Source organism: Pan paniscus, chromosome 13, assembly GCF_029289425.2.
Source record: "Pan paniscus chromosome 13, NHGRI_mPanPan1-v2.0_pri, whole genome shotgun sequence".
Taxonomy (NCBI): Eukaryota; Metazoa; Chordata; class Mammalia; order Primates; family Hominidae; genus Pan; species Pan paniscus.
In genome coordinates this window covers 72,220,430-72,235,826 of record NC_073262.2, presented here as the reverse complement: position 1 = coordinate 72,235,826, position 15,397 = coordinate 72,220,430, and the positions used below count along the sequence as shown (strand labels likewise).

Sequence of the window (15,397 nt, the reverse complement as noted above, 5' to 3'; positions counted from 1 at the left end):
ATTGAGAAAAAAAACTTGAGAAGAAGAGCAATAAAACTCACGAGGACATCATTGGTATCAGATCTCAAAACCACGGCTCTTTGGTTGAGGGAAACAATTTTTTAATGAGTAAATGTTCATCTCCAAACCAAAAAGTGAAGTAGACCGTATTCCCCAATGTAAATATTGGCAACCTAAGAAAGCTAGGAAATTTTACAAGACTTGAAACGAAAGTTAACTTTTCTTTTTTTCTTTTTTCTTTTTTTTTTTAAGACCCAGCTATCAGAGACTCTCTATGTCTTAGCAGGCTCGTGATAAAGGAAGTCAAATGACCAATCAAGTTTTTAGTGAAGAAATCCAGTCAGGCCAGGTGCAGTGGCTCACGCCTGTCATCCCAGCACTTTGAGGGGCCAAGGCTGGGGGATCACTTGAGGTCAGGAGTTTGAGACCAGCTTGACCAACATGGTGAAACACCTTCTCTACTAAAAATACAAAAATTAGCTGGGCATGGTGGTGCATGCCTGTAGTCCCAGCTACTTGGGAGGCTGAGGCAGAAGAATTGCTTGAACCCAGGAGGTGGAGATTGCAGTGTGCTGAGATTGGGCCACTGCCCTCCAGGCTGAGTGACAGACTGAGACTCCGTCTCGAAAAAACAAACAAACAACTATTTTAGTTTTGATGGCTTAACCATTCATTCCCTATGTCTTCATGGTTAATTGAAGGTTACTGACAGTAGACAAAAAATGTATTCTCATTTGACTCTAATTTTTCCCATATTCTACTTGAACAAATTTAAAATGTTCTGCTGCCTATACACCCCGAAATCTAGGAGTATTAAGACTAGTCAGTCATAAAATAAACCTGATACATCAGATGAATGCCAGCACCTATTCAATTTCATTTTGCTCTGTTTTCAGAAATGTCAGAATAAATATATATTGGTTACTGGACATTCTAGAAGGAAGTCTTCAAGTTTTAATTTTTTTCCAGTGTGAGCATGCCTCAACATTTTGCATAGACTGTCAGAACTATTGAAAATTTAGGCTGGGCAAGGTGGTTCATGCCTCTAATCCCAAGCACTTTGGGAGGCTGAGGTGGGTGGATTGCTTGGGCCCAGGAGTTGGAGACCACCCTGGGCAACGTGGGGAAACCCTGTCGCTACCAAAACTACAAAAAGTTAGCCAGCCATGGTGGTGTGCACCTGTAGTCCCAGCTACTCGGGAGGTTGAGGCAGGAGAATCGCTTATACCCAAGAGGCGGAGGTTGTAGTGAGCGGAGATTGCACTACTGCACTCCAACCTGGGAGACAGTGAGACCCTGTCTCAAAAAAGAAAAGAAAAGAAAATTGTGCTAAAACTGGTTTTATGACAATAACCATGACCACATAAACCAAGAGTCTCCTCTGTAACCCACACAATAAGAAAGTTGCCCCCTCTCCCTCTCCCCACGGTCTCCCTCTCCCCAAGGTCTCCCTCTCCCTCTCTTTCCACGGTCCCCCTCTGATGCCGAGCCGAAGCTGGACTGTGCTGCTGCCATCTCGGCTCACTGCAACCTCCCTGCCTGATTCTCCTGCCTCAGCCTGCCGAGTGCCTGCGGGCTGCCACGCCTGACTGGTTTTCCTATATTTTTGGTGGAGACGGGGTTTCGCTGTGTTGGCGGGGCTGGTCTCCAGCTCCTAACCGCGAGTGATCCGCCAGCCTCGGCCTCCCGAGGTGCCGGGATTGCAGACGGAGTCTCGTTCACTCAGTGCTCAATGGTGCCCAGGCTGGAGTGCAGTGGCGTGATCTCGGCTCCCTACAACCTCCACCTCCCAGCCGCCTGCCTTGGCCTCCCAAAGTGCCGAGATTGCAGCCTCTGCCCGGCCGCCACCCCGTCTGGGAAGTGAGGAGCGTCTCTGCCTGGCCGCCCATCGTCTGGGATGTGAGGAGCCCCTCTGCCCGGCTGCCCAGTCTGGAAAGTGAGGAGCGTCTCTGCCCAGCCGCCATCCCATCTAGGAAGTGAGGAGCGTCTCTGCCCGGCCGCCATCCCATCTAGGAAGTGAGGAGCGTCTCTGCCCGGCCGCCCATCGTCTGAGATGTGGGGAGCGCCTCTGCCCCACCGCCCCGTCTGGGATGTGAGGAGCACCTCTGCCCGGCCGCGACCCCGTCTGGGAGGTGAGGACCGTCTCTGCCCGGCCGCCCTGTCTGAGAAATGAGGAGACCCTCCGCCCGGCAGCCGCCCCGTCTGAGAAGTGAGGAGCCCCTCCACCCAGCAGCCGCCCCGTCAGGGAAGTGAGGAGCGTCTCCACCCGGCAGCCACCCTCTCCGGGAGGGAGGTGGGGGTCAGCCCCCCACCCTGCCAGCCGCCCCGTCCGGGAGGGAGGTGGGGGGGTCAGCCCCCCGCCCGGCCAGCCGCCCTGTCCGGGAGGTGAGGGGCGCCTCTGCCCGGCCACCCCTACTGGGAAGTGAGGAGCCCCTCTGCCCGGCCGCCACCCCGTCTGGGAGGTGTACCCAACAGCTCATTGAGAACGGGCCATGATGACAATGGCGGTTTTATGGAATAGAAAAGGGGGAAAGGTGGGGAAAAGATTGAGAAATCGGAAGGTTGCTGTGTCTGTGTAGAAAGAAGTAGACATGGGAGACTTTTCATTTTGTTCTGTACTAAGAAAAATTCTTATCCTGTTGACCTATGACCTTACCCCCAACCCTGTGCTCTCTGAAACATGTGCTGTGTCCACTCAGGGTTAAATGGATTAAGGGCGGTGCAAGATGTGCTTTGTTAAACAGATGCTTGAAGGCAGCATGCTCGTTAAGAGTCATCACCACTCCCTAATCTCAAGTACCCACGGACACAAACACTGCGGAAGGCCGCAGGGTCCTCTGCCTAGGAAAACCAGAGACCTTTGTTCACTTGTTTATCTGCTGACCTTCCCTCCACTATTGTCCTACGACCCTGCCAAATCCCCCTCTGCGAGAAACACCCAAGAATGATCAATAAAAAAAATAAATAAATAAAATAAAAAAAAGAAAGTTGCACAGCATATTCCAACAAATATCAGTTTGGTACCTTTAGAGCCTTACTTTGTTGTAGTGATTATCAGCTGAAAATTATGTCTGTTGTAACTTTGGTAAGCATTCCACTTTGGTTATTTATTAGTGGTATTTTTTTTTAAGTGTCAAGTGTCATATCTTGGGACTATTAAAATACCATGGTAAGTAAAAAAAAAAATATGATCTGAGAACTGGTACCTATCCACGACATAAGTGCAGAAACTGAGAGTAAGAGTTTGCATACTTTCAAAGCTACTCGACAGAGTTATTTCGTATACGCTAAAAAATAATAAGAAAAATCTGTACGTGTCTTTTCCATGTTTACATTTTAAAATTTCATTTTCCTAAGTATATTTTTGTGTATATTATAAAAGTAGTAGACTTCCAAGGACTAGGAGAACAACCTTAGATAGTAGAGAATCACCTAAACGACCTATATCTTCTTCAACAGCTTAAGCTATGTACTGCGCTAGAGCCTCCCTCAATGAGGAACTACAATGCCCAGAATTCCCCCAAAATGCGTGAGCGACGTCCATTTCACCCACCTCGCCGCGACCCACCCTGGGATATGTAGTGCGTGACTTCCGCAGTGCACGCTGCGCCTGCCGGGCATTTTTTCCTGGTTTGGGGGCAAGGTCTCATGGGAAAGGTCATGTTTCTCGAAGAAAGGTTCTAAACCCTGGGATATGAGGGTTGGGCGAGACATCTGAGCCTGTTGCGTTCCGTGTTGGTACCAGGAATAACCCTGACTTCTGAGCTTTCATAACCCCAGGATCCTCCAGAAAATTTGCGGCGCGCTGAGGGAAAACCTTGCTGGCAAGTCGGGACCGTGTGGCAGCGGCTATTTTTCTTTTCCCACCCAGCACGTTTTCGGGCTGGGGACATAGGGTTCAGTTGAGATACGGAGGCTCCCTTCGGGATATTGGGTTCTCTGAAGTGCAGATGGACTAGGGCAGGGCTGAGACCCCATTCATTCACTCATTTGTTCAGCTCTCCTTTATGCCCGGCGCAGAAGATACCCCTTAGGGTCCCAAGGCCCCTCCTGTAGTTAAGTTCCTTCCTTAAGGTCATTCAGCTGGGGCAAAGCTGGAGACTCGACACCTTTCTATGCTAACCATTGAGCTGCCTCCACTTTGAGCAGCTCAGTGGATGAATATAGTATCTTGAGGATACCTTTGATTTGTGCAGGGTTTTCTTGTGCAGGTGTGTGACCCAGGTCAGCTTAGGTCAGGATGCTGTACTGCTTGCCACAAAATAGCCTGTACTGTCGCGTGGTTTTTTCTTGTGAACAGACTGTTTGGCATAGCCGTAGAGAGGGGTCTGAGACATGCATTTAGTAATACAGCGCTGATTTGTTTGTGTAATGAAGCTGTTCAAGTGGAAAGAACTGAGTTGTAGTCCCTGCTTCACTAGTACTAGAAGAATTTTTTAAACCTTTTTGAACCTATTTTGCCTTATCTGTAAAATGGAAATAATATCAACCTGGAAGGTTAGCTGAGAGAATTTAATGAGATAATGTGTTTCAAACGTTCTTTGTAAATGGTAACATGTTGCAGAAATATTAGATTATATGGCTTTAGTCCCCACTTTTCTAACCATTACTTCTCAATTATAAATGTAAACATTTATAGCATATTTTTAAAACAAATTATTCTTTTTTCATAATTATCTTTAGTTCTTTTATTGTTTCAGCATGACTTGAAACATTACTTAATTTCTTAGTATTTCTTGATTGGTGCTTTAATTGTGTCGTTCATTGGTTAAAACCTATCCAAGGCCGGTAATGATTAAATTATATGACTTCTTTTATTTATTTATTTTCTAAAGAAAGGAATTATTTGAGCTCTTTAAGGGCACAAGAAAAAGGGGCAAGAAATTATCCTGAAAGCAAATAAACCAGAGACCATACTTCTGAAAAATTTAAAGAAAAGTATATATATATGTATGTATAAATATATATGGCTCTGAATTAATGCCTACACTTTTTAGAAACTTCGAAGGTGATTATTTATTTTAAACAATTTTCCTCTTTTTCGAAAAGACAGCTCTGAGTTTGTGGGCTTTTTTTTTCCTTTTATGGTAAATTTGAAAACTTTATGTAAATGTCAGATTTAAAGCACTTTTAAAATGGGGTGCAGAAAGAAGCCCCTTTTTCTGGACATTTATTTTTGGATCAAATTCTGCTATCTGGTTTAGACTAAGAAAAAGTCTTTAGTTAATGCAGAAAAAATGTATTACTTTAATTTGAATTTTGGAATCATTTTGATATTAATGATGTAAGCATAACCATGTTAAACCAATTCTTTTATAGAAGCTGTACATTGGCATGGGTTTACAGTCATTGTAATGGAAGCAAAATACATGAAGGAAAAACTGTTATTTGTATCCCTGCTTATTGCACCTGACGACTAGTTGCAGATGGTTTTGTTTACCTAAGAAAACTTGTGATATAAATGAAAAAAACACCTGTTTTCCTAGAGTCATTGGTTACAAATATGCTTCGTCTAAGAGCTATTTGTCCATTCTCCTGGAGAGTGTTTCAATTTCGACCCATCAGTTGTGAACCACTAATTATTCAGATGAATAAGTGTACAGATGAGGAGCAAATGTTTGATTTTATTGAAAGAAACAAAGCCATACTTTCAGAAAAGCAAGTGGGATGTGCATTTGATATGCTTTGGAAGCTTCAAAAGCAGAAGACCAGCCTGTTAAAAAATGCTGAGTATGTCAGAGACCATCCTCAATTTCTTACTCTTCATAATTTAGCTACAAATAAATTCAAATTAATGAATGACGATACCCTGGTGAATGTGTTATACGTCACACAACAGTAAGTAATTTACTTTTATATTTTGTGGAATGATTATATAGTTTACATTTTAATTTTCTAAAAATCTCTTTATTTTCATTTTATTTATTTTTTTTGAGGAGTCTCTGTCGCCCAGGCTGGAGTGCAGTGGCATGATCTCGGCTCACTGCAAGCTCTGCCTCCCAGGTTCACGCCATTCTCCTGCCTCAGCCTTCCGAGTCAATGGGACTACAGGCGCCTGCCACCACGCCTGGCTAATGTTTTTGTATTTTTAGTAGAGACGGGGTTTCACCATGTTAGCCAGGATGGTCTTGATCTCCTGACCTTGTGATCCGCATGCCTCGGCCTCCCAAAATGCTGGGATTACAGGCGTGAGCCACTGTGCCAGGTCTAAAAATCTCTTCAAAATGAAAAATAATTTTTTTCACCAGTAATTTTCCTGATAATCTAATTTTTTTGTTTTGTTTTGTTTTGTTTTGAGGCGGAGTCTTGCTCTGTCACCAGGCTGGAGTACAGTGGCACAATCTTGGCTCACTGCAACCTCCGCCTCCCAGGTTCAAGCAATTCTCCTTTAACAACTGTAATACTATTGTTAACTGTGGGCATTTGAAATTGGATTATTGTGGAGTTTTGTGAAAATGTGGTTGGCTGCAGATGAGGATATAGTAGGTAAGCAGTTAGATTTAAGATTAATGCCAGTCGGGTGTGGTGACTCACACTTGTAATCCCAGCACTTTGGGAGGCTGACGTGGGTGGATCACCTGAGGTCAGGAGTTCAAGACCAGCCTGGCCAACATGGTGAAACCCTGCCTCTACTAAAAATACAAAAATTAGCTGGGCATGATGGCAGGCACCTGGAATCCCAGCTATTCTGGAGGCTGAGGCAGGAGAATCTCTTGAATTCACGTGGTAGAGGTTGCAGTGAGCACAGATCATGCTACTCTACTCCATTCTGGGCGACAGAGCGAGACGCTGTCTCCAAAAAAAAAAAAAAAAAAAAAGTAATGCCTAATAACAATCAGCAATTAGTAAATTTTGTCTGTGATAACTTGTTTGCAATCTCGTTATTGTAATTAAATGGATGGCAGATATGTTTTCTAGGGGGTATTGGTACAATAGGTTGTTTCTCAATAATAGCCCTTAAAAGGAAAAAGAAATAAAATGATTTTGTAGATTCATTTATATTTGATAACAATGTTATACAAATTATGTGGATGGTTGATAGGTGTTACGTAAAAAAGGGCTTCCTTGGTGTCAATGGAAAAACTCAGAGATAAATGTTAAGAAATATTACATTCCAGTTTTGGGATTTGTGAAGAAAAAATGAAGAGAGCAAAGAAAAAAGGAAAAAAAATAAAAAGAAATATGTTGTTTGCAAGGAAATCCAGCCTTCAAAAGAACTGGGTTCCCTGAATGAAGACTTCAGCAGTTGTACAAGGGGGAAAAACAAAAAAGTTACACCTAATCTGTTTATTAGTCTCATTGATGAAAAAGAGCAGTTTTCTCACATGATGACCCAACCTTCAAGGGTTATTTAAATGGCTGTAAATATCAGCATTACGTAAGTTAGAGACGTGTAAGTTGTTTTTGTAAGAGAATTAGCATTTATAGGAAAGGGGCTTAGGGCTTATATTGGGGATTGATGTTAAACTGAAAAAGGATGATTCCATGTTTTTTGGTGGTCTTTCTCAGGTTACAAAGTTGTTTTCTCTGAGGTACTTGAAGGGGATGCTTAAAGTTATGAGAATAAGGTGATTGATGACTATTAGCTTTTTAATTTTTTTACAAACATTTTCTTATAAAAATATTTTATTTATTTATTTATGAGGTGGAGTCTCACTCTGTCACCGAGGCTGGAGTGCAGTGGTGCAGTCTCGGCTCTCTGCAACCTCTACCTCCAGGGTTCAAGCAATTCTCCTGCCGTAGCCTCCTGAGTAGCTGGGATTAAAGGCACATGCCACCACGCCCAGCTAATTTTTGTATTTTTAGTAGAGACGGGGTTTCACCATGTTGCCCAGGCTGGTCTCGAACTCCTGACCTTAAGTGATCCGCCCGCCTCAGCCTCCTAAAGTGCTGGGATTACAGGTGTGAGCCACCATGCCTGATCAAAAGTATTTAAATCAGAACAAAGACATATTATATGTACTTTTAACATAAATATATTGTTGAACATTATCAATGGTCAGTAGCATGGGTATTGAAATAAGCAGATAAAAGGGTGAGAGGGCATGGGATAAAGTATAGATGTTTATTAGGCTGTACCAAAAAATCAGAATATTGAAATAAGAGTGGACCAGAAATAAGGACTGCCTATATAAGAGGAAAATAACTTGAGTTTCACTTTTGCATTATAATTCGTATTGCATATGTTTTTAATGATTTTAAAATGATTATGTATGGAGGATTCTTTCTTTTTTATTAAGGTTTGCTGGTGAGGCCCATGACCCGCTAGTTGAAGCACTAGTTACAGAAGCATGGAGAAGGCTAGAAAGGCAAGTACCCTGGGTTCATCTTGAAGGTCAGGGTTATTCTTTTCAGGGTTAACAGAGTGAAATCTTGAAGGAAAAGAACAGGGAACTGATGCCTGTCAAGCTTCACTGAAAAAAATGTATTTAAACTCAGTTTAGTTTTAAAGTTTTTGATTGTGTAATGTGTTGTTGTTGTTTTTTTTTTTTGAGATGGAGTCTCACTCTGTCGCCCAGGCTGGAGTGCAGTGGCGTGGTCTCAGTTCACTGCAACCTCTGCCTCCTGGGTTCAAGCAGTTCTCTGCCTCAGCCTCCTAAGTAGCTGGGATTATAGGCACCCACCATGACGCAGGGCTAATTGTTTGTATTTTTAGTAGAGATGGGGTTTCACCATCTTGGCCAGGCTGGTCTTGAACTCCTGACCTCGTGATCCACCTGCCTCAGCCTCCCAGAGTACTGGGATTATAGGCGTGAGCCACCGCTCCCAGCCATGTCTTTTCTTTTTTCTTTTCTTTTCTTTCTTTCTTTTTTTTCTCTCTTTTTCTGTCTCCTTTTTTTTTTTTTTTTTTTAATGGACAGGGTCTTGACATGTTGCCCAGGCTGGTTTTGAACTCTTGGGCTCAAGCAATACTTCCTCCTTGGCCTCACAAAGTGCTGGGGTTATATGCATGAGCCACCATGCCTGGCTGTGTATTCTTTAAGAGAGAAAAGAAAGTATTTCATATTTTTCCTCTTTAAGAGTGGGGAATAGTATACTTTTCCACACATGTAATTAGTTGAAATATAAATAAGATAGAGTCACAGCTATTCATGAACTAGCCTTTTTGAATCTTCTTTTCTAGAAGAATACTTCAGAAAGGAAAGATGCTTGATTAATTGGCTATCAATAAAAACCTAGAAGTGCAGGAGCCAGGAAAGGAGAAAAAAAGAGACCCTAGTTTAGTAGGGAGGAAGGCCATTTAACACTGTTTAGGAGCATCTGTAGCTACTTGTCTGTTACTCCGTTTTTATGGAGAGGCAATGACCAGAGCTTATAGGTGACTTAGAAGCTTTTTAAAGAAAGTGAGTTTCAGGTCCACTGCTGTGGACAGTATTAATTCAGATATATTTCCTATATTGTACACAGCTCTATTTTCAGCATGTTGCCTTACTTGATAATCATTCAGAAAAATGGGAAATCTTGTGAGTACAGAGAAATTTATTCTCTAATTATATATCAGAAGCTCTTTATTTATAAAAGGGCTGAGATAATAGCAGACTCATTTTGGGAAATCTTCATCTATTTCTGAAAACTTTGTATTTTTTAATCTAGGAACTCTGGATGATTATAGTCTATTGTTAGTGGAATAAGGCAAATGTTAGGGAGGAAAGAAAAAAATCAGGGTGAGGAAGAGATAGGAGGATATTAAAAACTACAGAGCAACTCTCCCTCTAAATCAAATAGAAACCAGACAGGAAAGTCTTGACTAAGATGAAGGAGAAACAACAGGCTATTTATTTGTAGACAGAGAGGAGCGACCACTCTGATTTTTAAAATATTTTTAACATATTGCCTCTTAAAGCTTAAACTATAATAAATACTTATATATTGGTAAACTCTGTAGGCCTTTATTACATGGGCTGGATTAAATTAAGGGACAGAACAGTTCTCCAGATTTAGAAATTCTGTATTAATCTACTAAGTTGTGATTTTAAGTTAATCTTATTAGCTAAACCCATCTGTCTTCTTTTATACTCTCTACCTATAACTATATTGAGGGTAAGCAGAGTGATCTTATTCCTTTTGCTAACAGTACAAATTATCTATTTACTGGATCTTTGGGGTTAGATTTGTTGATAATAGGTCACAACATTTTATTTCTCTTCAAAGCAAGGATACGTTATGTGTATTATGCAGCTTGAACAAATCACTTGTAAAATAGATGGTCTTTTGTGTTGTACAATTACTGTATTAATTAAATTACATGTATGATTGTATTTTATAGTGAATCAAGCATTTCTTTTAAATTTTTCTTTATTTCAAAATAACTCAGAAGTACAATGATCTTGCTAAAATATGTATAAACTTATGTTTTTTTTGTTTTTTTTTTGAGACAGAGTCTCGCTCTGTTGCCCAGGCGGGAGCGTAGTGGTGTGATCTCAGCTCACTGCAAGCTCCGCCTCCTGGGTTCAAGTGATTGTCCTGCCTCAACCTCCCAAGTAGCTGGGACTACAGGCACCTGCCACCACACCTAGCTAATTTTTGTATTTTTAGTAGAGACAGGGTTTCACCATATTGGCCAGGCTGGTCTCAAACTCCTGACCTCGTGATCAGGAGGCCCACCTTGGCCTCCCAAAGTGCTGGGATTACAGGTGTGAGCCACTGTGCCCAGCCTGTTTTATAAATATAATTTGTAATGATTTAAATGGGGTAGATTATTCTGGATTAGTACTATATGATGAATCATGGCAAGGATAATTAACATGTATTTGAAATCCATATATATTTTTTTCTTTTGGGATAGGGTCTGGCTCTGTTACCCAGGGTGGAGTACAGTGGTACAACCAGGGCTCACTGCAGCCTCAGACTTCGAGGCTCAAGCCATCGTCCTATCTCAGCCTCCCAAGTTTCTGAGACCACAGGTGGATGCCACCACGCCCAGCTAATTTTTATATTTTTAGTAGAGATGGGATTTCGCCATGTTGCCAGGTTGGTCTTGAACTCCTGGGCTCAAGGAATCCTCCTACCTTGGCCTCCCAAGAAGTCCAAATTTTTTTAAAAAAACTTTTTATTATAGAATATTTTTAACATTTACAAAAGGAGAAAGAGTAGTACAATGAATTCCCATGTACCCATCCTCCAGCTTCAACAATTGTCAACACATAGCCAGTCTTGTTTTATCTATATCCCCTCCCACTCTCAGTATACTTCAGTATATTTTAAATAATATCATTTCATCTTTAAATACCTCAGTATGTTTCTCTAAGGACTTTTTAAAAATATAGAACCAGCTGGGCATGGTGGCACACGCTTGTAGTTTCAGCTACTCAGAAGGCTGAGGTGGCACAGCAAAGGATACAATCAACAAAGTGAAGCGAGAGTACACAGAAGGGTAGAAAATATTGGCAAACTACCCATCTGACAAGGGATTAATAACCAGAATATATAAGGAGCTCAAACAACTCTAATTAGGAAAAAGTCTAATAATCCAATCAAAAAATGGGCAAAAGATTTGAGTAGAGATTTCTCAAAAGACCCGTGCAAATGGCAAACAGGCATATGAAAAGGTGCAACATCAGAAAAATGCAAATCAAAACTACAATGAGACATCATCTCACCACAGTTAAAATGGCTTATATCCAAAAGACATGCCATAACAAATGCTGGCAAGGATGTGGAGAAAAGGGAACCCTGCACACTGTTTTTGGGAATGTAAATTAGTATAAGTTCTATGGAGAACAGTTTGGAGGTTCCCCCAAAAACTAAAAATTGAGCTAGCATGTGATCCAGTAATCCCACTGCCTGGGTATATACCCCAAAGACAGGAAATCAATATATTGAAGAGATATCTGTACTCTTACGTTTATTGCAGCACTGTATACAATAGCTAAGATTTGAAAGCAACGTAAGTGTCCATCAACAGATGAATGGATAAAGAAAATGTGGTGGCTGGGCGCGGTGGCTCACGCCTGTAATCCCAGCACTTTGGGAGGCCGAGGCGGGCGGATCATGAGGTCAGGAGATTGAGACCATCCTGGCTAACAAGGTGAAACTCCGTCTCTACTAAAAATACAAAAAATTAGTTGGGTGTGGTGGCGGGCGCCTATAGTCCCAGCTACTCGTGAGGCTGAAGCAGGAGAATGGCGTGAACTCGGGAGGCGGAGCTTACAGTGAGCCGAGATCGCGCCACTGCACTCCAGCCTGGGTGACAGAGCGAGACTCCCTCTCAAAAAAAAAAAGACAAAAAAAAAAAAAAAAAAAAAAAAAGCCGGGTGTGGTGGCTCACGCCTATAATCCCAGCAGGAGGCCGAGGCGGGCTGATTACCTGAGGTCAGGAGTTCGAGACCAGCCTCAACATGGAGAAACCCTGTCTCTACTAAAAATACAAAATTAGCTGGGCGTGGTGGTGCATGCCTGTAATCCCAGCTACTCGGGAGGCTGAGGCAGGAGAATTGTTTGAACCTGGGAGGCGGAGGTTGCAGTGAACCGAGATCGCGCCATTGCACTCCAGCCTGGGGCAACAAGAGCGAAACTCCGTCTCAAAAAAAAAAAAAAAGAAAATAAAAATGTGGTATATATACACAATGGGGTAATATTCAGCCGTAAAAAAAAATGATATCCTGTCATTTGCAACATGGGTGGAACTGGAGATTATTATGTTAAGTGAAATAAGCCAGGCACAGAAAGATAAACGTCGCATGCTTTCACTCATTTGTGGGAGCTAAAAATCAAAACAATTGAACTAATGGACGTAGAGAGCAGAACGATGGTTACCAGAGGCTGGGAAGGGTAACGGGCGATTGTGGGGGAGGTGGGGATGGTTAATGGGTAAAAAAAAAAAAATAAAATGAATAAGACCTACTATTTGACAGCACAACAGGGTGACTATAGTCAATAATAACTTAATTATACATTTTAAAGTAACTTAGAACGTAATTGGATTGTTTGTAACTCAAAGGATAAATGCCTGAGGGAATGGATACTCCATTTTTCATGATGTGTTTATTTTGCGTTGCATGCTTGTATCAAAATATCTCATGTACCCCATAAATATATGTACCTACTATGTACCCACAAAAAAATTTTTTTTAAAATTTTAATAAAAATGCTGAGGTTGGAGGATCACTTGAGCCTAGATGTTCAAGTCCAGCCTGGGCAACATAGTGAGACACTGTGTCTTAAAAACATAATACAGTTGATAAAGTTAAATTTAAAATTTCGATATTACCTAGTACCTTGTCTGTGTTCAAATTTTGTTGATTGTCTTATAAAGGTCTTTTTATAGGCAGTTTATTTAAATCAGTTTCTGAGTAAGGTTCACAATTACTGTGTCTCTTAAATTTTTTTGTTTCTTTTTAAGTTAACTTTACAGAAAAATAATGTATAAAAATTATACTAGTCATAAGCATACAGCATGATGAATTTTAATATACTGATCACTGCTATGTAACAGCACCAAGATAAGGAAACAACATCATTAGTTCTTTTCATGTTCTCTTCTAGTCCTCTCACCCAAAAAGGATCTTGACCTCTAACACCATAAATTGTTTCTATAGAAATGGAATCCTATAGTATGTACCCTTATAATTTAGTTTGCTCAGTATGTTTTAAGGATTTATCCATTATGTTGTATGATTCCATAATTTTATTCTATTGTATGAGTATGTGCAGTTTATCCATTGTACTCTTGATGGACATTCGGGTTTTTTGCAGGGTTTTGCTATTACATATGTGTTGCTGTGAATTTTCTTATGCTTGTTTGTTAGTGAATTCAAAGTCATAAAATCTATAACAGTTCCTCTTTCCTCTCTTTTGTCTTGCCATTTTCTTGTGGAAGAAATTGGATCATTTCTCCTATTAAAAAAATTCATAGCACTGTTGTAGTAGCAGCCATTATATTTGTTAATATGCAACCTTGAGTCAAAATTGTTCTGTCATCTAAAAAAATTAAGTAAATCATTCAAATAATTTTTAGTGATTTTCCCCCTTTCAAAACCTTTCTACAGTATCTGACTTTTTAACTGTTGCCATGTTACTTTTATAATAATAACATTTTAGAAAAAAAATTTTATGTAATTTACTATTTTGATTGCTTTTAATTTTATAACTATGTATTATGTGTTTTAAGTGAAAGTAAATACTAATGTTCTCCTTTGTATATTTCCTTTAATAGGTTTGATATTAAACTGCTCTCAGAATTTTCCTCTTGCCTAGCAGATCAGCATTTGTATTTTAGTCCATTAATGGGAAAAATAGCTGATATTGTTCATAGGAACTTGGAAACCACACAGGACTTAAGGTAAATTTATTTAGGGAATCTTGTGTTGTGGTGGAAAGATCCTGGGCTTTGGATGTGGATGCAGTCAGGTTTGCTACTCTTAGTTTATGTGACTTAAGGGTAATTTACTTAAGCTCTTGGAAGTTCGTTATCCTCACCTGCAAAAGAGTGATAGTAATAGCTACTTTGAAATATTGCTGTGGGGATTAGACATAAGGTACATAAAGTGTAATACAATATTGTTGAGGTCTGTGGAGGATCTGAGTTTTTACCTATTTGCAAGCTAAGTTTGCCTGCCACATTTTCCTACGTGTGCCGTAGGAAGGCCTGAGACTCCGAGGTCAGAGACAGAGGACTTTGTTTTTTATAGCAATAGCAGTAGCAGAGTACCAGAATTTTCTTGTGTTGATTCCCTGAGCTCTCGTTCCCATAATGGGTTGTGATCCAGGAGAGGAGCTCTGAGCTTAGGAAACCTGAATCTTTTATAATAAAGCATGCCTACTCTGCTCCAACAGGAGACATTATCTCTATTCTCCTAGGCTGTTTGCTATGCAAACATCCTTGAAAAGATAGTTCTGAACAAAGGCAGTCAGAAACCCACTGAAAATGGCCTCTGAATAAGTATCTAGAACATAGAAGTTTCTCAGTAATGGATAGTAGATATTATTATTATATCATGAAGTAAACCCAAGAAGTATTTAAATTAAGTATGAATTCACTGGCCAGGCATGGTGGATCACACCTGTAATCCCAGCACTTTGGGAGGCCGAAGTGGGTGGATCACTTGATGTCAGGAGTTCGAGACCAGCCTGGCCAACATGGCAAAAATCCCATCTCTACAAAAAATACGAAATTAGCTGGGCATGGTGGCAGGCGCCTGTAATCCCAGCTGCTCGGGAGGCTGAGGCACGGGAATTACTTGAACCTGGGAGGTGGAGGTTGCAGTGAGCTGAGATTGTGCCACTGCACTCTAGCCTGGGCAACAGAGCAAGACTCTGTCTCAAAACAACAATAACAAAAAACAAAAAAAAACCAGCAACAAAACTTGAAACAACAACAACAAAATCCAAAAAAACCAAAAAATAAATTAATAAATAATTAATTTACAATAAATTAATAAATAATTTATAATAAATT

General features: G+C 40.7%; 1 protein-coding gene across 11 annotated transcripts in view; it reads left to right on the top strand.

The window, feature by feature from the left end:
* Window positions 1-3,417: 3,417 nt before the first annotated feature.
* The window catches only part of FASTKD1 (FAST kinase domains 1), a 44,341-nt gene continuing 32,361 nt past the window's right edge, over window positions 3,418-15,397 (top strand). Inside the window, exons 1-4 of one of the 11 annotated variants that reach the window (XR_010109470.1) lie at window positions 3,418-3,824; window positions 5,320-5,838; window positions 8,241-8,309; window positions 14,156-14,281. Coding sequence is in view for 9 of the 11 variants with exons in the window: in XM_057301429.2 (XP_057157412.1) it covers window positions 5,462-5,838; window positions 8,241-8,309; window positions 14,156-14,281 (572 nt within the window). In the remaining 2 variants the exon portion in view is untranslated. Of the gene's footprint in view, window positions 8,310-14,155; window positions 14,282-15,397 lie in introns of all 11 variants that reach the window. The other 10 variants (XM_057301429.2, XM_003824297.5, XM_024927808.4 and 7 more) reach the window with 10 other exon arrangements.